The 26,185-nt window shown below is 38.0% G+C and overlaps 3 protein-coding genes across 4 annotated transcripts in view; 2 read left to right on the plus strand and 1 right to left on the minus strand.

Moving 5' to 3' along the window:
- Positions 1–6,003: 6,003 nt before the first annotated feature.
- Positions 6,004–9,881, minus strand: hspb11 (heat shock protein, alpha-crystallin-related, b11). Of its 2 annotated transcripts, XM_088432297.1 has the most exons (6): positions 9,475–9,881; positions 8,915–9,016; positions 8,704–8,810; positions 7,659–7,727; positions 7,541–7,584; positions 6,004–7,448 (listed from the first exon to the last, which is right to left on the minus strand). In XM_088432297.1, the coding sequence occupies exons 2-6, from the start codon at positions 9,004–9,006 to the stop codon at positions 7,356–7,358; spliced, it is 405 nt and encodes a 134-aa protein (XP_088288423.1). In that variant the 5' UTR covers positions 9,007–9,016; positions 9,475–9,881; the 3' UTR covers positions 6,004–7,355. The 2 variants fall into 2 exon arrangements, with proteins under 2 accessions (XP_088288423.1, XP_088288413.1); XM_088432287.1 differs by lacking the exon at positions 9,475–9,881 and having other exon boundaries at positions 8,915–9,277.
- On the plus strand, positions 9,132–11,532 carry smn1 (survival of motor neuron 1, telomeric). The gene is made up of 8 exons (XM_088432275.1): positions 9,132–9,269; positions 9,864–9,935; positions 10,013–10,132; positions 10,225–10,416; positions 10,600–10,776; positions 10,961–11,035; positions 11,155–11,262; positions 11,354–11,532. Exons 1-8 carry the CDS (start codon positions 9,222–9,224, stop codon positions 11,408–11,410), a joined length of 849 nt encoding a protein of 282 aa, XP_088288401.1. The 5' UTR covers positions 9,132–9,221; the 3' UTR covers positions 11,411–11,532.
- Positions 11,533–18,298: 6,766 nt separating this feature from the next.
- rtkna (rhotekin a) overlaps positions 18,299–26,185 on the plus strand; it is a 74,148-nt gene continuing 66,261 nt past the window's right edge. Inside the window, exon 1 of the mRNA XM_088432900.1 lies at positions 18,299–18,441. Coding sequence (XP_088289026.1) covers positions 18,331–18,441 — 111 coding nt within the window. The 5' untranslated portion in view covers positions 18,299–18,330. The remainder of the gene's footprint in view (positions 18,442–26,185) is intronic.

Raw genomic sequence — 26,185 nt, forward strand, 5'->3', positions numbered from 1 at the left:
TATTAAACACATATTAAAAATGAGTAACATAATCTACTGTACAGTTAAATTAAATAACATAAATATACAAAGGAAAAATGACATTTACCTTTGGGGCGACGTGACTTGAGCTGGGTGGAGGCGGAGGGGAGCAGAGACCAACCCGCAGAATTTATTTATTTATTTTCTTAAACGGGAACTTTTCTCAAACTAGAACATATCAACGGCGATATCCTTCTCTTTAATCCATAATAGAAGAAGCCTCTCCATTTTGTTGTCGACCGAGGTCCGTCCCCTGGCATAGAAAGTCTTGCCCTTAGAAGATTGCCGAGAAATTACGGCCATACTTACGAGCAAGGTTAACTATGCGTGCACCTCCTTTGTATTCTTTCGTATTTGCTTTGTTTCTATTGTCATCATCCTCTTACTTCTTCCTTTACTGCCACTAGCAATTTTAGCAGCCACGTCTAACAGATAAAGTTTGCAAAGTCTTCACAACACACCGACCAGCTGTGCCATCAAGCTAGAGCCATGTTTTTCAACCGCTGTGCCGCGGCACGTGCCGTGGTAGCCGTGCTGCGGCACAGCGGACACAGATATTGTCACATGTGCCGCGGGAAGTTTCCCCCCCGGTCCGCTGTCTAAATTTACGGCATTGACTGTGAGTGAGACCGGGGCTGTGACCTTAATCGACCAATAGCATATCGGCATCTCCGTGACTGACTCCGTGACTGACACCGTGACTGAGACAGTGACCGTGACATTGTAAGAGGAATAGCGAAAATAATTGTACTAACATATTGACCAGTATGTCGGATTGTTCGTATGACGAAAGGTTTGTGTGTAAGAGGGGGACAAAAAACGCCGCGGTCCACACTCGTAAGTCGAAAAGTTCGTAAGAGAGGGAGTTCGTAAACCGGGGGCCCACTATAATTGATTTCTCTAATTTATCTGTTTCTAATCTCTTTCTAGCTCTTTCTCACCTTAAAAAAACATCTAAGAAAAAACCCTAATCAGTTTTTAAGTTTATATATATATATATATATATATATATATATATATATGTTATTGTGCCAGATTGGAATACAAAAACAAAAAATTGGTTTTAGTCATTTATTTTCTTTAACAGTCTTGACCTTGAGACAAGTCCCAAGTGCTGGCTGCAACCTTTATGTTCGACCATCAAGAAGAATGGTGCTGTTTGCCAAATAATTAGAAATTAACATTAAAATAACATTTTGAAAAAACTAGCGTCTATCCTGTCCTTCACTGATTCACTCAAATGTGGGGTGTTCTGAGTTGAATTTACCAAAGAACTTTGCTATAGCTCATTATATGAGTGTCTTTGTTGCTAATCGTTACCAGTGGCCACAGTCACAGCTGGATGTTTTGCATTTATGTGGTAGTCTGAACTTGAGCCATTCGACATTCATTAAAGGTGCCATTAGGGCATGTTTTAAAGGTCATTTTACCATTCATCGGAATCACAACTTTGACATACTCTCTTCCCTTTTCACATCATGCTTCTGCTCCGGAACTTGCCCAACCACCCAAAACGGGAGCCTATCTCGGATTTGCCAAACACAATGAGAGCCAATCAGTGTCTTTCAGGGTGTGGTTGACCTCTGTTTTCCAACCACAACAAGACAAGTAAAGAAAGCCTGGCGCATACAAGGGTCTAATCATCGAACAGTAAGCATAAAGTTAAAAAATGAAAAATTAGATTAACTCAATACAAAACATAATGCTTGAACTAGGACTTGCTCACAATTAATCTCTGACATATTTGTGATATTTTACTTGAGACAAAGATCATCAATGTGTGGATATATGAAGATATTTCACGACATGGAATACCAGTAAAATGCAACATATATAACACACATTGGGGGGGGGGGGGTAATGCCTGTTGAAATAATGTGTGTGTGCACGTGTGTGTGCGTGTGTGTGCGTGTGTGTGCGTGTGTGTGTGCAGGAGGGAGATTAATAGGTTCCAGCGCAAATAAAAAGAAATAAATTCTACAGATGTAGTAAAGAAGAAAATTGAAAAAGTGCTATCTCTCAGTGCATCTCCATTCTCTTCAACTTTGCCTGCACTGCACATTTAACTTGGTTCAACTTATTTGGTCGTATTCCATTTAGAAAAAAAAAAAAAAAACTACAACTCTAAACCACGTCACCGTAGTTCCACTATTTTGCCGCTACACCATTTAATACCTAAAGGAAGATAATATTTTATTATGTTTTTTTAAGGTTACTTCAGATTAATTGTCCACCTGGGAGATGATGCTTAACCCTTTACTGGGCACAGTGGTCACTTTCAGACAATGACAAAACAGGCAAAAACAGCATTTATTAAGCACACATTTTTCTCCATTAAAGTCCTAAACAGACAAGAATTTTCAGGATTTTAGAGGGATTTAGAAGTATATTAGAATTTAAGCAATGGCTGTTATGTATGTTTTGCCTGTTTAGACTATCCATTAAAAACACATTTAGCCAAAGCTCAAATAATGACCATTCGCAGCACAGCTTGTAAATGTCACATGACTAAACCCACAAAACAGGTGAACTGTGATTGGTCGTTAAACAAGCCTTGAGCATGTAATGTCATTGTTATTCAGCAGTACGTGGCAAAATGTGTTTTCAACTATATTAATTGTACGTAAAAAAAATTGTCATCAATTTATTTACAGATCAAAATAACTTTTAACTGATGAAATAGCTAAATAAGTGTGATGTCCCTTTAAAATGGAAAGTTGTGCAAACATTGTTTGACTTAATAAACTTTGGAACTTATTTGTATAAGTCTAAAAAAATATGTTATTTTGAAAGGCCTTTAATTTTGAAAACTAGCCAGATTCTTTTGGATTCATTATGGTCACTTGAGCCCCAAAATTTCACTCACAAAGAAGTAAAATGAGTAAGAAACAGGTATGTTTGGGAAGGGGGAAAGGCCCAGCAAACAGAAAGGAGAGGAGTCTACAGCTTCAAATAAAAAGAAAGCTTTTAACAGGCAATACCAAAAGTCCGACTTGAGATCATGATTTCTTGTGGTAAGTACTTTGAGTGCTAATTCCCAGCCAAAAAGGACCCACAAACTGACAAGAAATGGATCCTTAAACTATTTGTTACACAATCAGGTGAAGCTCCCAACTCCCCCCCAAAAATAAAATTGTGAATCATTGAAGGCCCCCGCCCCCATCTTTTTCCTAAAAATGTATCTTTAATTGTATTCAGATTCAAAACAATAAAAATGGATGAAATAAAGATGGTCAAATAAGCTTTTCAATGTGCTCTGACTGAACAACCCATGAATATGATTTGTTTAGAAAAACACTATCTAAAAGATAGTTTTCCCTGAAAATACTAGATTTAAAATGAGTGCTACTAATGGATTCCAATGCTACAAATGGATTCCAAGCTTCAACTCAAATCTTTTTGTCATTTGCTCATTATGATTCCCACCATTTTGAAGAATATGATTGTTTTCCTCTTGTCAAATCATCTCCTTCTCTAAATGAGTGATTGCACCAAAATCAGACGTGAAATCAAATTAAGTACCATTGTCAGTATGAGGCTTTTTTGTTAATGGCATGCATGGAGGATTACTCAGAACTGATAAGGACACATTCAAAGTCTGTTTAACAAGGCAAAGAGTGGAAAGGAGTCTGCTGAAGAGAATGTATGATCACTATAAAGTACATATGGAAAATATAGCCCTTTGATGAGCTCAACATTTGGGATACCCTTGAGTCTTCTTTGTGACCTTCTTAAATGTTGAATGAACATTTTTAGCACCTAAAAACAAAATCAGAGGCAGCCCACCCATCCACCCAATTCGGCACAACGGATTGTCAAAACATGGATGAAAATGTACCTTCAATATAATTACTGTATATTCAAATGGAATTTTAAACAGTTTTAAATCTGAATTTCAAATCAAAAGAAGAGTTGATATTTCAAATGAATTCAAACACTCAAATAGGTTAAGTAAAGAGAATATTAAAAAAAAAAAAATCTACGTTCCTGCGGCTTGCACACTCCATCTGTGTGGAATGAACACTTGAGTCTCTGGGTTGAGGGTGCCGTCGTATGTTTCTAAATTTATGGTATATGAAAAGATTAGATGATCTAATAAAATATGTTTAAATTTGTATTTAAAAAAATAATATGGTCATAAGTACATTATTTATTGGTAATCAAAAAGGTAAAACCATGAAAAGCTAATTTTTTGTTAATAAAAATAAAACATGAGTAAAACTATGGCTGTTCAGGAGCTAAAACTTTATGTACAGTATGTTTCTGTTACCTAACTTACACTTCTATACAATTTTTGTTTTGGTGTTATTTTTGTAGAGATTTGGTGAACAGCTAAACTTAAAGGTTAAACTTAAAAGTTAAAGGTAAAAAAAAGAAACAAAATTAAAATATTACTTGACCATTTCATAAATTTGAGACAAATTCTTATGTTCGCAAATGAGCCTCTTTAGAAAAACTGACCAAATTTACTTGACTGTTAACATTGAACATGGAACAGCTACCACAGATTAAAATTTAAAGCAAGGAGCTCAGAGAAAATTTGTTAACATGTCAAAATGACACAAACTATGTATTCTAAGTGCACAGAGAAGATAACAGAGGATTGGACAATTGAACAGGTGAAGTTGATCTTTTTGGTTTGTGCAGTGACATATCGCAACAGCAAATCACGAAACAATCCAGAAACGAAGAAAATGTCCCATTTTACATTTGAAGTTCTGTCACATCCTATGGAAAGCAATGTTAAAACCTCAAATACTCATATAGGCGTATGTAAATTACCGATGGGATAAAATCTTGCATCTGATGCTGCACTGGCCCTGATCCAGATATCTCCCAATCGGTGAAGAAAAACGCTAAAAGATTTTTAATTAAGTCTAATTATATTACAATAAGAAATTCATTCATCCATCCAATTTCGACAGCGATTGTTTTGTTGGCCATCGCAGGATATGCCCTGATAATAATGTTTTGTGCCATAATGAGTTGTGGTCCAGCAGGCGTCTCGGAGTCATTGGACAGCCGTTAAGAAAGCCCCGAGAAGACACTGGCCGATAAATGAAGCCTGCCCTGCAGTGACACGATAATGACACTCTCATATCCTGCTGTGATTCTCTTCATCGGCTGACAGTCAAGAACAAAAGTGGCACTGAATTCATTAGTTGGGGGGGTGCATTTGCAAATCATATTTACCGCAACGTTCAGATAGAGTGGCAAAGGGGAAGAACCTTACCTATTTCATGACCAAAGCCCCCCCCCCTCCCCCCCGACTATAAATAAGCCATTGTGGTAAATTATAAATGAGTCAATAACAGTGTATCAGTTGCTACCTTGCCCTCATTACTCATTACATTCACATACTCAAATACGCTGCGTGGCGACCATACCCCTGAGCAATTAGTTGCTCCTTAAATATCAGGAGGCTTGTTATTTAGCCCTACTATTTTATACTTTTATTGGTTTATTCAAAGAGCCGTGCCACAGCGCTGCCTCTGTAAATCCCCGAGCTCCTCTGCAGTCAGCAAAGTAATTGGGGAGGGAGTCCCAAAGGGTCCGTGCACACTGCTCAACCTGATAAGATGACATGGCACTGGAGGGAGGTAGGGGCAAGTATAGTACGGCTGTGTGGAGGATGGGAGTTGTGCACATGCATGCATGCGCTAAACAGAATAGCTTTGCGGTCTTTAGAGACTTACTGGTTGGCCGGGAAACCATCTGGATCCCACTACCCGACAGTTGCATCACCCGTGGTCCTCCTTTTCTATAGGGACGTCAGGATCTGTGCATGGGAGGGGGCCTGTCCAGATGCCAATTCAAGTCTCCCTTCCCCTTTAGCTGAAAATTTGTTAATTAACTGTGTCTCTCGGAGAGAAAGTGAGAAAGAAATGCCCTTTGTATTTGTGCCATTCATTGAAAGCCAGCTCTTTTTCTGAAGCTTTGCCAAATTAGCAGAAACAGATGAAAAACGCCAGGAAAGGTCTCTTAAGTGAATCCATATCTTTAATTAATTGAGTTGGAGTTGATAGAATATACACAAGCCATTTTCAAAACTACCGTTGTTATCCATTATCATTGTATTCATTGCCAGTGCATTTCACATGACTATTTTTACAGATTCTCTATCATTGGCTGGAGGAAGGCGTTTCATCACGATTAAATGAAAACCATTTCTTCATACTTATTTTGATGTAACAACACAATACATTTTTTATTGCTCTATAGAGCCAGTGTATACCCTGCCAAACAAACACACACACACACACACACACACACACACACACATATTCATGACTATGAACAAATTAGTCTTCAATGAACATTTTCAGTGAATATATACAGTGCTCAAAGTGTATTACACTAACTACTCATAAGAACTTTTCCTCAACTACTCAATTATCTACTGATGATTATATCGGTATATTCGAATATCAGTATATTGGTCGCTATATTGAACACTCTGTTTCCAAAATATAGTGTACTGTAACAATTTTGAGACGCCTTGCTTTTGTAAAATTTACTCTACCAAAGTATTCAACGTATACATTTTAACCATCCATTTCATCTTGATTTTAATCTTCGTTTTAATCTTCGTTTTTCCATAATGTGTGGGGCTGTTTTGCTACATCTGGTAGCACTGGAAGCTTTGATTGTATCACGGGAATCATGAACTCAAAGAATGATCAAGAAATTTTAGCGAAATGTCCTTGTCAGTGTGAGAAACCTTGGCTTGAGGTGAAGATCACGGGTCCTCCAGCATGACGAAGACCCAAAGCACAAAAGCATGCAGGAATGGTTGTGAAGGAAAAAAATGGACTGCATTATAATGCCCAGCAATGAGTCCTGATCGCAAAACAAATGAAAATCTTTGGTATAAGCTGAAGTTTGCAAATGGGAAAAGGAAACCTACAATCATTAAAGAGCTTCAAAATTTGGCAAAGAGTGAGAAAAAAATACCATCTGACAAGTGCAAGAAGCTAATAGATGTCTACAAGTATCGTTTGGAAGCTATCATCACTCCCAAAGGGTGTGCAAAAAAATATTAAAGAAGGGCTGCCATTATTGCTGCACATGCTGTGTTTTCTCTTTATTTCTCTAAAATAAAAATGTAAATTGAAAAAGTTTTTTTTGTTGAACTACTTTGAATGTCCAATTAAAAGCCCCTGATGATATACTGTAAATATGGTACATTTTCATGTATTTCCGAAGGTATTGTAGAAATTGTATTAAAAAATAAAAAGGTGCCAATCATGATAAGCAGGACTGTATTTCACATGACACCCCACTGGTTTAAGTGATAAGTATGTGTGACAACGGTGATGTAAATAGCGTAAGTGTTATTTATGTACACCAATTCTGTGAACTGAAACAAAGTGATCGTATCCTGAGGTGATGATAAAACGAAGGTGAGTTGCATTGGTTCCGTTTAGCTGGAAAACAAAAACATGTCACGAAAACGAGTTAGGATTTGCCCCGGAGTTCATTTAATTAATCAAGTTTGACATTATCATGTTTAACCTACCGAAATAGAATTTGTCTGAAGATGTCCCTCTGTGAGTTTCAATTCTGCAGGAAAATCAGTTAATTAGGATTTGTAAAGAAAGTGAGTGACTAATTCATGCAGTATTCATCATCCCTACCTTTCTCTGCCACAAACTCAAAGTGAGAGGCGTTTTGTGATGTGTTCTTTTCTACTTTTAGATGCTTAACTGCAAAAACAAAGGGAGAGGGAAGAGTCATCAGCCCTGTCCAGCAGATTTCATTAACTCATCACCAAATTTCACTAAAATGAAATGAACAATGACTGCGTTTGGATTTGGGATACAGCCTTGGAGAACATTTAACAAAGCGTGAGTCATCTGTTAGGCTTTGTCTCAGGGCATCATTATAGAAAAAGAGAGGCCCTTATTCAACTCATTTTTAGGACCACCTGAAGCCTTAAAAATAAATTAACTGTAATTATGCTGCATTAACAAAACTTGATTAAGAGTTGGAATGACATGCGTGCATGCAGGTTCATCTGAGTGAAAAGACAGACAGACACAGAGACATAGACATAGACATAGACATAGACATAGACAGATAGATAGATAGATAGATAGATAGATAGATAGATAGATAGATAGATAGATAGATAGATAGATAGATAGATAGATAGATAGGAGTTGACTAATTAAAAATTATGTAAATACAAAATATGTTTAAGCATTGTTTGAAGCTAGCTGACAAAATGGTTATTTTCAGATGAGCATTTGATAAAATGCAAAAGTGTATGCATACATAATTGCATGTATAAATAAGTATGTACATAACTATATACAAATTAGCCTGTGAACCTAATGGCCATTGAGTAGTCAGTATAGCTAAAACACAAAATATAATACATCAATATGATGTAATGAGTTACACAACTAGAACTGAATGTTACAAATCTGGCTTTACAAAGAAAGCAATGTTTACTGTGGTATCTGACAATATCAGATATCAACTGATTTACAACAATAACAAGTCATCACAGATATACATATATTTCAATATTTTAATTAGAGGCTACATAAAAAGTGATTTTTTTTTTTAAACACCGATAGTAAACATTATCAAGTTCTGTACCTTGAACATGAAAAGTGTGTCTTACGATTGTTAGATAGTTCTTGTATGGGTTTTCATTAGTCTTTTTTAACTTACTGTTGTAGCTATCCAAGGTGACTGAAGAAACGTTTGCCATTTCAGCAAAGCGAATGATGAACTCTTGTGGAAACATTCCCGTTGACATCCAAAACGTGTTAGTATTTCTGTGTCAAAGATAAAATAGCAAACCCCAGATCATGCTGGACGTAAGCGTGTTCTACTGCACCAATTAAAAATCACAACAACAAACAAACTGAAAGCTTCTTACCCGTCAATGATATTTTCAGGAGGGTGGTTCTCATCGTTGGAAGCAGCCACAACAACTTTCGCTCCCAGAGAACGAAGAGACGACTCAATCATAATGAATGAACTGACAAAGAACAAAAATTACAATTGAAACTGTGGCATGAAGTGTGGGGGGTGCGCCACAGGCTCGCGAACACAAACAGCGTTGCCAAGCAAGCCTCCGCGTCGCACAATATTTGCGTCACAACGTGCGGCTACGTCACATGCTCAACGCGTGTAGCTAGTTAGCTGCTAAGCGCTTAGCTGTAAATTTACCCGTTGTTTTCATTATGGCGAATGGATGCAAGGACGTGCTGTTCATGCGGGGGACCGGGCAGGTTGGTTACGCTGTTCAATAGCCATATTACTACACATTAGTTACGCAATGCTTTTGTTTTGGAAGACAATCGCTAGATAGACAATCGCTAGAGCTAGCTCCATGAGCTAATAAATAAACATGCTTTAAATGCCTTAAAGTTGCGTCATAATTCTAAATATAAAATAGCTCTTCCAAAAAATGTAATGATTTTGTAAAGTATTTACCTTGTGTTGATGGACGAGTGGAACGAGATATTATAATCGGCTCGAAATTACAGCGAAATGGCAGCTTTGTAAATTAGTGTCCTGTAAACTGTCGGGTTTTAGTGACAATTGCGGAAATTTTCAAATAAGTGATTTACACGAAACCACCACCGACGATCACATAAATCTAAAAACGTTTTAGGCGATGAAGTCTCATGAACCATTGTGTCCCCTGGATAAATAAGCAAGTTTAAAATAAACGAATAGAATACTGTTTTTGCTATTGTACAAATTGCACAACAAGTATGCAACGAAATTGGGAACACTGCTCCGGTGGTGCATATTAAATAAATATGAACAGTATAAAGTATAAACTTAAATGCAGTAAATGAAATGTTTCCCTTTTCCAGAGTGATGACTCTGATATTTGGGATGACACCGCCTTAATAAAAGCCTATGATAAGGCTGTTGCATCATTTAAGGTAACAGAAATTAAGTTTTGATGCATGCTTTGTTAGTTTTTTTTTGGTTACTCACATAAATGTTCTTGTCATTGCAGACAGCTCTTAAGGGGGAGGATGAGTCGCAAGCTTCAATCAAAATCCCACCAGGAAAGAAGCGGAAGAATAATAAAAAGAAGAACAGCAGGAAAAGAATGAATGCATTGACAGATAAAGAGGTGACGGCACATTTCTTGTGTGTGGTAAAGAGAAAGTAAGGAGTTCCATTTCCTAATGATACAAGTTTGGTGTGTTCTCATTTTTGTGACAGTGGCAAGTTGGAGATTCTTGTTGTGCCTACTGGTCAGAAGACAGTCAACTCTACTCAGCTACCATCTCCTCTATCGACAAGAAGAAGGGCATGTGCGTAGTTGTCTACACGGACTACGGCAATGAGGAAGAGAAGAACCTAGAAGACTTGCTTTTGGAGGTCTCTGAGGGCGATGAAGAAACCAAAACCACGGTAGAGTATGGGCACCTTTCCTTTGGAGATTCTCTTGGAAATATTTTATATATATATATATATATATATATATATATATATATATATATATATATATATATATATTATAATTTGATGGTTTGTATGTCTGTGCGCCCTGCTATAAAAGTTAAACAGTAAAATGTGTTTTCTCTTACAATTTAGACCCAGGAGGCAGAATCGTCCACTGAGGAGAGTGATAGGTCAACAGAGCCAAACCAGCACAAACAGCCGCCACACAGTAAAAACCAAAAAGCCAAATTCCATAAGGTTCCTCCTCCTCCTATGTGGGCTCCTGGATTCCCTCCTCCGTGCCCACCTCCCATGCCAGCATTCAGACAGGTAAAATCAGATTGCCATTTATAGTTAGCCACCAAATTGTACTTCTTAGTTAGTCTGCTCCATGTTTGTAGAGAAGACACATCACCAGATTTTATACCGCTGTACCTCCCATTCTGCCGGTGTACCAAATTAAATAGTGTAATATTGGGTGTTATAACAGGCTATTCTACTTTTTCACTCCCAGGGTGGAAAACGGCACTCCGGTGGTCACGAGCATGTACCTCCTCCCTGGCATCCCATGATGCAATTTGGTCCACCGGTGCGTTTAATGACAATTACAGTACTTGTATAAACAGAAATTTTGGTCAAATATTGACACTGCAGACGCGTATCACAAATCAGGTTCATCCATTGCTCTCTCATTTTGTCTCCATTCAGATGATCCCGCCACCCCCTCCTATGAGTCCTGACTTTGGAGATGATGAGGCCATGGGCAGCATGCTCATCTCCTGGTACATGAGTGGATACCATACAGGCTATTACTTGGTATAAATAGTTTATTTGAAAACTGCAATTATGATACATTCAAAAGTTATTTTCTGATTCCATTTTATGTAATCAAATGGTTCTTTTCTAGGGTTTGAAACAAGGTCGCAACGCAGCTGCCAAATGGACCAAACCACACCAGAAATGAGAAGAAAATATATCAGTCTCTCACCAAAAGTGGCCATTGTACTTATTTGTGGATGCTCAACTTAATGAGAACATGTTTTGTAATCTCTGTAAATAGAACTAATAAAGGATATTGAATAGAAACTCTGTAATTGCCTCAATATTTTTCCCCTAAAAAGCTGTATTGACATTGATCGTGTCATTTATGCTCTATCTTCCATGCAACCTAATAATCTAAAACATGTGCTTTATCAAAAATCTTGCATCATTCAATTAAGGCATATTTGGCAGTTGAAACCAAAACTGACAGTCTGCCATCATAAAGAAGAAAATTGCTTTCATTAGATGATTCTGGCGCACTTAATGATGTGTCTGATGGCTTGCTTGCATAGGGGCAATAGACTGACGAGAGCTTGTAATGGCATGTATTGTCCAGCAGAAGTCAGACTCGTATAAAGGAGTAAGATGCAAAGAACTATCTCATAATTTTATATCTGTCTCTGGGGATCGTTCTTATATTTTTAAACAATTTTTTTTTTCCTGCAAGCATTAAAGTTGAGTGACTTCTAAGCAAAAGAAAAAAAAAACAGCATTGCATCTGTCACCTACATCCTGGATCAGGAGCTATGCATGAACATATGGCCGACATGATTACAGTGTGGAGACACATCAATGAATGTAATCCTGCAAACCCTGAGGACATTGGCATGGAAGTGATTTACTAGGGAGAGAAAGAAATTGAAAAATATGGAAAAAGTAAATGTCGTAAGTTACAGTATCTGTTGCCATCCTTAACATTTGTAAGATGTACAACCTTGAACGAATGCAAATGTCACGTTGATCTAATTGATTCCACTCATTTTGATTAAAAACCTCTAGGTACAGTCTGTCGTTTCCTTTGATCTAGCACCCTAAAAATGGTTCCAACTGTAAGAAAAGCTGTGAAAGCACTGTAACTATTCCCTTTTATATTTAGAATATAGATGACCACATGATTGTAGACTCGCAAACCACAGTCATTCATTCCTCTGGCTGCTTTGGTTCACTGAAAAGGAAGCAAAATACGAAATATATATTTGTCATACTGGTGAATTGACACTTCCTCACTCCATCTGTTCTGGGTCCAAGCTAGTGGAAGGTCTATCATGGAGCGCATATAGATTAAATACAAGAAAGTGGGGTGAAATTGGCTTTTGTGGAAAAGTGTCCCTGCATGGTTGTCTCGTGTTTTTTTTTCTTCAGTTGCTCCATGGATTTGATTTCCTCCATGATCATCAGTTCCTTTGTTGATGCCATTTTGTAACGTTGTGCCACTGCGTCAGCATTGACTAGCTGTCGTGTTTGTTTGTTTACTATGAATATGCAGGCATAGGAGAGAAAAAAAATGGAGCAGATACCAGCAAAATATAGTTAGCGGGATTTACAAAAAGAAGATGCAGATAAAAGCAAACCTATCTTTTCCTTCCAGATGGGTTTGAAATGTACCATGACAAAGTATACACATAAGCACATTGCTTGTGTGAAGATGAGCTGCCCAAAGGGCTCACACGTAGCCCCCAAGAAGAGTTGAAAGGCGGGCAGACCCGGTTGGAGAAGGTGCCCCCCCCCCTCCCCCTCCATGTGTCTATTCTCCACTGACCATGGTGGCATGAGACCTGTAAACACTATCTGCAATTCACATACACCGGCTGGGAGAATTCACATGGTGAAGTCTGGGAGTCAACCCCCCCCCCCCCCCCCCCCCCCCCCCCCCCCCCCCCACACACACACACACACACACACACACACACACACACACACACACACAAAGACGCTCACACGCACACACACCTTCCGGTTAGATCACATTGCGGCATGAGATGCACAGCCTAAAGCTATTTACACAAGCACCCATCAACAGACATCCTGCTTATAAATAACATTCAAAGGAGGCGGCTCCTTTCAACCGAAAACATGTAAACAGTCATCTCTCGAAATGATTTATCTTGGCTTAATTTTTATATCCCTAACCTGAACAAGGGTGTGTAGACATTTTATATCCACTTTAGGTTGACAAACTTGTGTTTAAAACAAACAACAATAAATAAATAATTTCATAAATTTAAATAGGGTTTTTTAAAAATATTTTGTTTTATAAAACATCAGTATTAGTAACCACGTTTTGCACAGATGAGACCATGGCTAAGGACATGAACTCACAATCCAAACCTTATCACACCATGTAAAATCAAAACACAACGTGGAAGATTTTCAGTAGTGCTTATTGATGACATCACTGCTGACAGCAGTAAGGTGGTTTTGTAAATTGTACAGAGCTGTCTGAAGAGCCCCAATTAGGCAAATGCTATAAAACTGCTAGGGCTGATATTTTCACAGTGAAGAGCCACAATAAAACCAAACCTCCAGACATTTGCTGCTGAAAAAAAAAAAAAAAAGGCACACAGAAACCCCAGAAAATAAATCTTTATGAAGTGGAATTTAGAGAATAGGTGGCTACATGTCATTAAATAATGTTGTAATTGTAATGATGAAGCAGCATGTTGCACTTCCCCGGAACATCTCTGTGTGCATAAAATGGCTATAATTTCCGAACGTTAAAACATGCTGACTCTATCAGTTGGAATCCATCGTGGTGGTGTAAAAATGCAACCGGATTAAAAATTCTACCTTTCCCAAATACCTTTAAATCTAACTGTAAATTATATCATGATAATACTGATAGGGCAAATAATTTGACCATTGTCAACTAAGGAGAGTGTTATGAAGATGTAAAAGTGAAGAATCAAGGGAATAAATGTATCTATGACAAGTTTTCGTATCACCAGAGGCACAATGTGGTAACTCCTTAATGAAATGGCCTAGAATCCCATTTTCTGCCGGATGCAATTATTGCTTTGGAGACGGAAAGGCTGCAAAAAGGACAAATGTAGCTTTGGGAATGCTGACATGCCCCAGAAATGACCTTGAGGTCCATTTTTGTAAATCCGCCTGCCTATATAGACCTGTTCTATTGTGAACTTCTCGCCTGCGCGCATGCATTCCTCCCATGGGTTTGCATCCACCTAGCAGGTTGCCGTTTCCATGTGGCTGTGGCCTCTGCTTCATTGTGACTGATCCTCCGTGACACTCTGACCTCAGTGAATTCCCCTCACAGCAGGTTCAGTAAATAGTTGGTCACATTCCATCCTCATAAATTGACTTTGTCCTAACCATGGTGACATAGGCTAACTTACTGCCACCTTCAACAGCAGTTAGTGGAATCACATTCAGGTACGTAAAAGTCAGATGGCCTAAAATGCATTGATCAAACATTGTGTATTGTCATTGTGTAATTTTTCAGTCAGGCAGAAATAGTGCCTACCGACAGAAAAAATAGCAGTTTCATCATTTTCATGACATCACTGCATGTGTGTAGGTGGATTTTGTCAAGCTTAAAGGGCCACTAAAGTGTTAATGGTGTTTACACTAAAACTCCCCCTTAAATAAAACCTCCTAAGTGATAAAAGGTGGGTTTATTTTCGTGTCGGCTGTCGACAAATTCCCGGATGCCCTTAAATTAGGAGACAGACAACGTCACTGAGAGGAGAAGGCAAGCATTGTCATGTTTCCTGACTTTCTGGCAACTACTGTGGAAATAAATTTATCGTTATATTGAAACAAATATAGACCTGTGGACATTTTTTTTTTTTTTTATTTGTACCTGGGCAAGCATACGAGTAAGCCAGGCGGACTGAAATCTCAGTTTGCACAATGTTGCTGATTGTGGAGCGAAGTCAGCTTGCTGATGTGGCCTGTTGAGTGAATCCATGTTTGATAGGCCCGGCGGTTGTCATTGCAATCTTTTAAATTTAGACTTAGAAAAATCCAGCACACCCGCATTAGGTCTTACGGCAGCTGATTTTGGCCAGCCTGGGTGGCATCATTTTCGCATTGGGATGCTAAGTGTACCCCCTGGAGGTGGATTTGGGAGAAAAAGTTAGTCAAACTATCGCTTATGAATTTAAATATTATACATAACGACCTGCAAACAATTGGTCTTGCACAGTGTTTGCATATCTTTGTGACTTATCAAATAAAACTGATCTGTTGTATAAGCGTAACACTGGCATGGCAAAATTGTATGCACTGCTCATGTCCTCATTCCTCTCATTAGTGTGCCAGGGAGTCACTAATCGTTGTGATATTTTGAATGAATTGGGCAGAAATGAGCAGCATGGATATTTCCAAATACAGTTTCATAGGGGATTGATCCCTGTGGATTGACATAATTAACGATATTTCTACAATGATTTTTAGTAGACATTTTTTCACACGTCCTGGAAGAGGGCTGGGCAAAGTTGCCATCTTTTGTTGCTCATTTTTTAGAAGACGTTTTTGAACTTGTTAATTACTTACTGATTTCACCCAAGGAAATTGATCAAATTTGAAAATGCAAGCTAATATCATATTCCTGATTAAAGATACCAAACTCAAGTATGTTCATGAATAATGAATCATTCCCAGTGGGTTGGCCCTTTAACATTTTCCCACTCTGCTGCTGCATAGTTCTTGACTTATCAATCATATTCCTGAAGGCACTCATGGGGAACCAATGAAGTGTAGGCCTTCAACTTCCAGCTGGTGCCTATCCCAGCTGTCTTCGGCAAGTCAGTGGGGTACATCCTGAACTGGTTACCAGCCAATCGCAGGACACACAGAGTCAAATGACCATTTACACTCATACCACTTATACCTACCATACATGTTTTCAGGATTGTGAGAGGAAACCAGAGTACTCGGAGAAAAGCCACATGGGCATGGGAAGAACATGAAAACTTCACATGGAAAGGCTGGAGTTGAAAGCGAACCCGGAACATCAAAACTCTGAGGTGGACGTGCTAACCAGTCTTACACCCTGTCAATTTGTATTGGTATCAAATTTCAAAGTGGGCTGTTCACCCCTTACACACACACCCACACACACATGCACACACACACTCATGCACACACACGCACACACACTTCTTTTCTATAAACCAGCCATGGGCAAACTACAGCATGGGGGCCATATGTGGCCCGTTAAGCTTTTTAATCCGGCCCGCCGAACTTGAATAAATTATAAGACAGGGGGAGAATGATAATGTTAATATCCTGAAGGATAACAGAACTATCTGTGCTTTAAAATAGTAACTGTTAGCAATAAAAAAAAGCTGTATTTTGTTCATTTAACTTTCAGTGGAGGAGTTCGTCCATCCATGCATACATTTTCTATTAGCTCTCATCTTCACTAGGGTCACATGCTTGTTGGTGGCTATCCCAGCTGTCTCCAGGTAGCATTTGGGGAGCTGGTGACTAGCCAGTTAAAATGGACACACATGGACGAGCAACATTTAATTTTGTAAGAGTCATTTCAATAGTTAAATACATGGGTCATGAATAACACTGTTGGAATGCTTGTTTTCATGTTCTATTGAAATCAAAGCATGTTTTTAAGATGTCCCTTTTTTCCTCTTAAAAGATGGAACACACTCTATCTGTCTGCTCCTGGTCCGGCCTTCTTTTCAAACTTTAGAACCCTTCTTGGCCCTCGAGTCGAAACGTTGTTCAACCCCTGCTCTAAAACATCATTAGTGGGGTTTTCTTGCATTGAAACATATCAGACCAGACTTGTCAGATTTGGAGCTTGTCTAAAAAAAAAAACCTAAAAAAAAAAACAACAACATTGTAACTTCAGGGACTGTGTTTAAAACATGCACCAGAAACAAAGAGGAGAATTTGATACTGCGACTATCGGGAGTTTATAGCAACAAACCTGGCGGGATGAGATGAATAAGACAGTGGAATTAGTCCGAGAGTCTTGGTTTAGAGTGAAAAATACCAACTCAACATTGCTACGTGTGCTCCTTTTAATTTTGTTGATGAGGCTGACAGTACACGTGTGCAAATGTGCTTGCATTGCGGCACACCAGTGGAGATGTGGGACATCAGATTTCAGGTGTGGTTTGTGTGGAAAACATGACAATTAGCTGTTAGTTAACCTCTGAATTTAATGAAAGAATCACAGCAAAGTTTTTGGAAAAGCTATATAAGACTGTCCAACCTCTGAACAAATGCGACCAATATTATTACTGTGGAGGCTGTGGAGGTACTGACACACTCGTGCTTTTAAGATTGCTCAAAACCTCACGTCTAATTGAGTTTAGAAAGCATGACTCTGCTGGTCCCATTTTTTGTCATCCTTTCCTATTGTGTGGGAGTAGGATGAGGGATTTAAATGTTTTCGCTTTCAGGTGGCAACAACAGTCGTTCTCACATTGCTTAAGTCGCGCAGTTACTATAGTAAAACGCTGCTTACGTCATCGCCGGAAGTCCTTAGCTTTTTTCACGTAAAGGCTGGAGCGGTAGGAATAAGGTGGATAGACACTTGTTGAAAAAAATAAAACTTCATAAAGTAGAACTGGAATTGATGCGGCTCGTTGAATTATCTAAGTGTACCAAATGTTTTTTTTTTTTTGCATTTAAACATTCGAATGCGCTTACATACAACAATTATTTGAACTTGAGTGGATTTATTCAATTTCCGGTTAGGAGTTTGCATCGGAGAAGTTTGAGGGCAGGCCTGACATAATACCAGTTGAAGTCTGCGTGAACGGGGCAGGGCAAACTTGCCTCCGCTCCGGTACTTTTCAGTGACTGCAGCAAGGAGGACACATATCACAGAAAGTTTTTTTGAGAGGGGGAACGTTACTCACTCTTTCTCGCTCTCTCTTTTTGTTTTCAATCTTCCATTTTTTGAAGAGAATAACGACGTAATCGCTCCCCGGTGGGGGCAACCACCTGGATCGGAGTTCGGCGTCTAGATTTCGAATTGAAATCATTACGAACTCCCTTCGTTTTTTTTTATTTTTTTTTTTGGCTCGCGAGTCCCTGCGGGAGCGAAAGTGTGTGAGGCTGCCAGTAAGTATGTTTTGTCGGAATCAAACAACCAGAGCCACGGTTGCCCGCGGCTCGGCTCTTGAAATGGAAATACGGCGAGGGAAGTTCAGAAAGAGTCTTTACATCAACACATCACAGGTAGGCAAAGCATCAACACGTCACGGGGAAGGGGGGGGGACCACATTCTATTTATATCTTTCTTACTCTAATTCAATATCTAAGGTGCTATTTTACCTGCTCTATCATTCAAAATTCTTCTTTTGAAGTCGTTTTGTGCGTTAAATCGCACTACTAAAGTACAGTAATCCCATTTTCATCCTTTAATTCTTTCCTTTAACAGTGGTTTCATTTAACAGATTCTCCAAATGTGACAACAAATACGGAAAGTATTGAACTCCCAAGACGTTTATGATGACCAACATTAAAATATAGTAACGTAAAAGGCCCAAGTGTGCATCAAAAACGGGATATTTTTACTCCTAAAATTTCTTTTAGTTTGTATTGTACCCAAAAGTTAAAGTTCTACTGAATGTGTAAAACAGTCCTAAAATGATAAATGCAAATATATTGATATTAAAAGTTGAAGGGGAAGTTAAGTCAAATGTTGTTTTACAATAGTGTTTTATATGCAGCTCAACAAGACTAAACCGTGCCTTTTGATTAATATCGCATCAGTGGAATATGAACTAAAGGGAAAAATCCACCTTTAAAAAAAAAAAAAAATCAAGCTCATCTTTGCCACTTGCTGTTACTGGGAAAAAGATGTCACAGCTTCTCGGAGCTCAGTTAACAACCAATCACAGCTCAGGTTGCAAACAATGCCAAATGCAGAAACGCAGGTAAGCCATATTTGGTTGTTACTTGAGCGCAAATGGGCACTGATATGCCATTTTCATAATGACAAGCTAAGAAACAAAACTCTAATATCTCTGTTTACCTCTTTATCTGGAGCTCTCGTTCATGTTGAACTAACTTATTTGGCACACCCTTTTATCTAATTTTAAAGTCACATTAGTGTATTTAGCTCTGCTCTGTGGCTGTTTCACTTTAATTACACCCGAGACCTTCACTACATTGTGCATGCCATCAAATAAAATTTTAATTGCCTTTCCTCTTTACAGTACTACACTTCCCAACCACAGTCTAGCATTTTTGTCCCTTTAAGCAAAACATTGTAATATCCCAACGGGGACTTGAGTGTTTTTCGTGTCCAGTTGTGGATTGGATTAGAAAATAAAACATAATTTCATTTTTCATCTTCTGCCTAATATTCCTAAATGGTTTAGTAATATAATTGTGCTGGGATGCTTGCACCCGACTTAATAATGGATTATTTTTAAGTAGGTGCTTATATTTTCTTCATATTTCTCCAATTCTCAGCAAATTTTCTCAATTTCTGTAATGGTTTTGCAAGTGTCATATGAACTTAAAACATGTGTATGCGCAATACAAACAATTGACAGTTGCTAATGGGGAAAAACGGCATCCATAAAAAGTTAAGAAGTAGGTCAAAACTCAGCTGTTTATGACCCGATGCAAACGCATCCCACATCCGGTGGCTCTCAACATCTGCTTCATGTTAGCTACTGTATTTGAGCAGTGTAGACAGTCTCAGATGGATTTCTAATCTAACCCCTAGCAACTTTTTCACATATTCCTCTTTACCGCTTTGCCGGTTCTTCTTTCTTTCTGATGCTGCTTTCATCGCCGCTGCTTTGTTAGAATTTCTGGAGTTGTAAAGAAAAGAGATGTACTGTTTGAAACCAGACAATTTGTATCAGTAACGTTTTTGCCATATGATATTGGTGGTAGGCCTGCAAATCATGATTAATCATCAATAATCAATGAATCAGATTAAAACAATGAGCTTTAATTCTTTTTATAAAATTCAAAATACGATATATTTTTTTTAAAATTGACAGTGGAGAAAATAAAAAACATGAATGAAGACTGACTTAGTTTTTAGTCAATAAGAAGCCAAGTGTGAGAGCAAAAATGTTGATTATTATTTTCTAGAGTAAAAGCAAATGTTTCCGAATGTATTTTCTTTCAACAAAAATATAATTTTGCCTACGTGCCTCCATGTAAGCAGAATTATTGTCTACAGCAACCAGATAATTAATATTGTTAAGCAGCTGAAATACAAATGATTTGGACAATTTTAAATTACATCAGATCTCGAATTGATTACTCTATTATCAAAAATCATAATTGTTTAATTTTAGAATCGAGTTAGTAATCAAGTAACCATTGCTGTGCGGAGTAGTTGTGAGTCAATTCTATCTGAATTTTGGGAAATGCTCTTTCAAAGCTGAAATGCCAACAAAAGAAATTAAGAGGACGTTGCCCTATATGAGTGCTCAAATAGAGATGATGCCAATATACATCAGTGGCGGTCCATGACTTTCATACATAAACTTTCTCTGATGTCAGACTCTCAAATAAATACCCCTCATGCATACGCATTACTGCGCTACACAGGCTATTTTCTGGAGCTTTTAAACGTCAATAAACCCGCATCAGCCATTAAAACTTTTCTTTATAAGGGATGCTGTCAAAACTTAATCATTTAAAATTAATATCCACAAAATTTTATGAAGTCCAAATTACAAATCACAGTTTAATATAAGAACATTATTTCATTTCTTTCCTTTTCTTTCCTTTTCAATATCTCCCGATTTTTCTTGACCTCTTCCTGCTCTCGTTCTCTTGGCACTGACATGTACAGTAGATCCACTCGGGTGTCCCAAAAAGTTTTTAAAAGCACCGTAGTGCGTGTGTCCACTCGTGCTTTGGTGTCTCTTTGCTGCCCTGGTTAAATAATTGAAGTTTGCAAATCCAGTGTAGCTACAAACACCAAATCGATCCTTTGCAAACAAAAGGCATTCACAGCAGATCTATTTGCCAGGGTTTTATATTGCTTTTTTTCTTTTGTTAATGTTAAAAAGGATACAGGTTTAGATATTCTATTACCATTTTTATATATATATTCTATAGTTTTCTCTTTCATAAGGGGGGCTTGGCAAAATATAATTGAGAAGCACTGCCCTATACCATTTAAACATGACTGCCAAGATCTGAGAGCAATGTGTGTGTTTGCGTGTGTGTGCGTGTGTGTGTGTGTGTGGGGGGGGGGGGGGGGGGGGCATTTTTTAGATGGAATAGGAATGAGATCTGTTTTGATGAGATTTGTAAAAACTGTTTTTGATTGGTGTTGTTATATGCAGTCTGAAAATGCTGGGGTTTTTCCTCCCATAACCGATCATGAACAACAAGTTGCTGAACCTGACTTAAAAAAAAAAAGATCTCTCTCTCTCACCTTTTTAAAAGCACCTTATGTTGGAGGTTTGTTATTGAGGGGCCAATAATAAAAATTTGGCGCGTAGGAGTGTGTGTAAGGTTGGATCGCCGTCTGGACCTTAAATTGAAGCTCGAGGAATGTTAATGGTGCAATAGAAAGAAACGGGAAGGATGTGATATTGATTCTGCCTCTCCAGGATTGCCCATTCATGCCTTCAGTATGTTTGGGCTGTACTGTAGTTTCTAAGCACACACTCTCTTTCAGTTTATTTATTGGCTGTATTCATTCATCTCAGAGGCATCCACCTTTTAACCTCTGGAAGTCGTACATACTCCATCGTATATTGATCTGCTGTCACAAGTCATGCTGGATGCACTGCAGAGTTCATGTGACACTAACCCCCTTCCTGGGTGTGCAATAGTAAAGCATGAGGTTAAATAAGAATGTGACATATTACATTTTGATATGATGAAGTCAAAATGTAGTATATTGCATTGTAACCCTAACCCATAACATCACTCATTCAGGTAATAAAATATAGCCGCTCTTTTAGGACTGGGCGATTTTTGGTGAAAATAAAATCTCCAATATTTTTTTTCTCTCAAAAACTCGATTTCTGTTTTTTTTTTTCCCCCACCTCCTATTCTCTCCTATTTTTTTAAAGTAAATAATTGAAAAGACATGATAATTCAAAGCAAGTTTTGCTTTTATTTTAGCTACCCTTTCACATACATAACTCTCTCTTGGAATTAAAGTGCAAAACAAATGTAGCATAATAGAACATTGTATGAGTGATGAAGTTAAAGCTTAACATTTTTCAACCCTGTTAAAGATGAACACTGTAATTTTTATCACAGGATACAAACAAAACTATTTGGAAAAGGTGCTGCCAATTTTGTTGCATGCTAACTATACACTAATAATAAAGGTATTCTATTCTATTCTGTTCTATTCTATTCAATGCAAGCCCTTTTGTGTGTGTTTGTAGCAATACCCCTGCCCCCATTTTTTTTTTTTTTTACTAAAAAAAATATATATATTATTGATACATTTTTCACACTGCCTCCAGCTTGAGGCATTTTTGTGCTGCATGGGACAATTCCGCCCTAGTCTTTTCCACAGTATATACGTATGAGTTCTTGATCTTTAGCGATGTGGAACGAGGTCAGTTCCGTGATCACTCTCCATTGTGCAACTTCATCACATGTGCTTCTTTGTGTGACAGACTCCTCCTTGGAAAGCTGCAAGACACAGTCTTGATCCACTAGCAAAGTTTCACGTATCAATATTAATAGCTTGTTTTTTTTTTTTTTTTTTTTTTTTACTTTTTGAAAGAATGATTCAAATTAATCAGAAAAAAAATATAAATCACCCAGGCCTATATCCTCTGCAAACATGATTATGCTGTTGGTGCTGTGTGTTGGCCAGAAGATATGGGTCAGCAAACACTGAGCATCCACCACTGTGGAGCCTTTGCAATCTACGTGATGATCTTTAAGTCTTTTGTAGCAGCTCCGATAGAAAGTCAGGCAAGTTATGGACAGTGCTTTAGACTCCCAAGTGTCTGAGTCTTTTGTATGAGCAGCTGGCTAGGGAATGATTGTATTAAATGCTGAACTCAATTCTTGAATGAAGCATACTTCAGTTTAAAAGCCTACTTCTTCTCACACTGTATCAAACGATGTCTTATTTGTGTGTTCACCTTGTCTAAATGAGAGTGTTTAAGATGGCTTGCAGGAAGTCCATGGTGTATTATCTGCAGACTGCTTCAGGCTTAGCCTTTGTTGGTATAAAACCGAAGTGACTACTTTGTAATTTAATTCTATGCTTTTTGCAGACAAAACGCCATTCGTCCAGCTTGCGCTTTAAATATTTTTGATGTTAAGTTAGTGGACATATCATCTGTGATTGGAGCAACATTTTTAAAAGTCACCCAATGAGTGATGACTTTTTTTTTTTTGCTGCAAGCTGATCGCAAAAAGAGAAGATCCCCTCTCTGTCAAACTTATTGACTGCTATTTTTATTCAAATTATACTGTGAAATGAAGTTGTTAGATGTGTGTAAAGATTTGAAGGGAGGCACTTTTTTCTTTGCAAAAATGCGCTTTGGATTAGATTTTGATTGCTAAATGTATGATTGATGATTTGGGGGCTGTTTTGTGGCATCTATTGTCTTGCTGTAGAAATTGACGTAGAAAGGGAGTGCAAAATAGCAAAAGAAGCAAAGCAAACAACATGCACATACTGTATTTGTATTTAAATCTTTGTTTTTTTTAATATTTCAATTCACTCACCATCCTGTTGATCAACTGCTTGCTTGCTTCTCTCACAGGAAGCAAAGGAGAACTCTGTTCTTCGCATCAGGCCTTACTCCATGAGGCCTTTCCTCCATGCTGTTCAAATTGGCTGTGTCAGCTCAAGCCACCCAAGAGTGCACTATGACACTTAGTACACTTATTATTACAATATTTAACAAGACATGTACTTTATTTTAATGTTGTTTTCTAAACTGGTGATGCTCACCCAAGCGGTCCACTCAATTGTGGTTACCACCATCTTTGAATGGTCTTAAAGTGGTTGGGCTATACCATTTGCTCTATGTTGGTATCTGTGTGTGTGACGGCGCACCCTTCTGCCCACAACTCTCTCCAAGTTCTTTGAGTTAGCCAGTGGGGTTGATGAAAGCTTTTAGAAGTGGTTGGTTTTTGCTGCGTCCTCCGCCCTGTACATCCCAGACGTCTGTGGCTTCAGTGAAACGTTACTGTGCATTTGTTGGGTGTTGCCATTGTTGAAGTTTTCTGTGGTTCTCGTTTTCATGTGCTTGTGAAATGTTATATTATTTATATACTACAAAGACAGTTTTATTCTTTATTTTTATTCATTGATACACCAATCACTAGAATGGATGACAGAAGCCAAATTATTCGATTAGATAATGTAAACGTAAATGAGTAGAGGGACCATTTATTGTAAAATATTACATTACTATCACCCCACCGTTCTTTTTGATGTCATCTTATATAGGTTGATAGAAAGCCCAGATTGTGTGGATAATTGCTGTTTTTAACGTTTTATGCATTTACAGACTTTTTCTGTCTAAGATTGAAACGCTTGACTGTCTTTGAATGCACCAAGTGCACTGCGTATGCAGTATAATTAGAGGCTAACGCTGGAGACCATGTGCCGCATCATACAAGGACAGTGTAATCGATGTAGCTGTTTCTTAGTATTCTTGATCAGTGATTGATTATGATATATATATATATATATATATATATATATATATATATATATTTAATGCTGGCGTGTTGATGATTGTAGGTGCATGATGTGACGGCAATAAAAACAGTCAATAGGACTCAAGGTGGCACTCCTCTAACACAGTTATGGAACCATAACAATAAACATGATCATCTTTACCCATGATGCTCTTCGTGTCCCTTCGACCCATGAGCTTCACCAAATCCTTTGTCACATGTGAGCGCACGTCGGGAAAGCACTAAATACAACATTTTTGGGAGTTTTTTGTTCAAATGACAACTCGCATGCTACTTCACCAGTCAGGCACAACAAGCATTGTCCGAATTTGGTTCAAGCAAGGCAGAACATGATATGAAAGTTAAAATAGGTGCTACTGGCAGTGACCAACCATCCATTACGGACTGATTTTCAAACGATTTAACAAAGAAGTATGATAGCAAAAGCCCAGGATCTGTCCAACAAGGTAAACAAAATTCACCATTCCATAATTTCTGTATTTATTTATATGACAGTTAAAGCAGTCAAGGGTATGCTTGAAAAAGAAAAAGTGGACATTCTGCTATTTTTGAAAAAGAGTATTTGATGTGTGCTCATAGATGTGAATGATGTGTTACTTCTGAAATATAATGTAATAAATAGAATATCTCTAGCAGTGTCACCGTCTCATCTCATCTCACCTCACCTCATCTCAACATCTGTTTTCAGTCATAACGTTTCAGATTAAATTGTCTTTTGGCCAAAACTGAAAAAAAGAATTGTTTTGCCATTTTGACTAAGTGTTTTCAAAGGGCAAACATTTTGTTCATCTCTACTGTAGTGACTTTGTAATATGATTTCAATATTGTTATTCAACTTCATGTGCTGTCTAGGTAAAATGACCATTGAAGACAGGCTTTATCATGTTGCGTTTTAAAGTCAGAATACTGTCAACGATAAGCTGGTTGTTTCCTACTTTTAATAAACCAAGTAGTGGATGAAGCAGATGTATAATAAATAACGGAATAATTTAGCTAAACTGAGTTTAAAGTCATGTGGTAGAATTAATGATGGGAGGAAAAATCAATCTTTTAATGCAGCGTGATGCAGATGTTAATGATTTTTTCATTGATTCATTCTGTTTCATAATTTCCTAATAAACTTGATATGGAATTTGAGTGAATTCCAATGAGTGCAGGTTTCAAAGAAAGACAGACTTCTATGCTGAGTGTTTAACGAAGCTCAGCCGAGACCTGGTGATGAACTAAGTTTGCTAATGTGCACATAACCACCCACAGAGAGGGAGAAAGGTCATATAGATGTTGCCAAGGTAACACTTATCCC

This window comes from Hippichthys cyanospilos, chromosome 1 (genome assembly GCF_059441005.1).
Source record: "Hippichthys cyanospilos isolate Australia breed blue-spotted pipefish chromosome 1, RoL_Hcya_1.0, whole genome shotgun sequence".
Classification (NCBI taxonomy): Eukaryota; Metazoa; Chordata; class Actinopteri; order Syngnathiformes; family Syngnathidae; genus Hippichthys; species Hippichthys cyanospilos.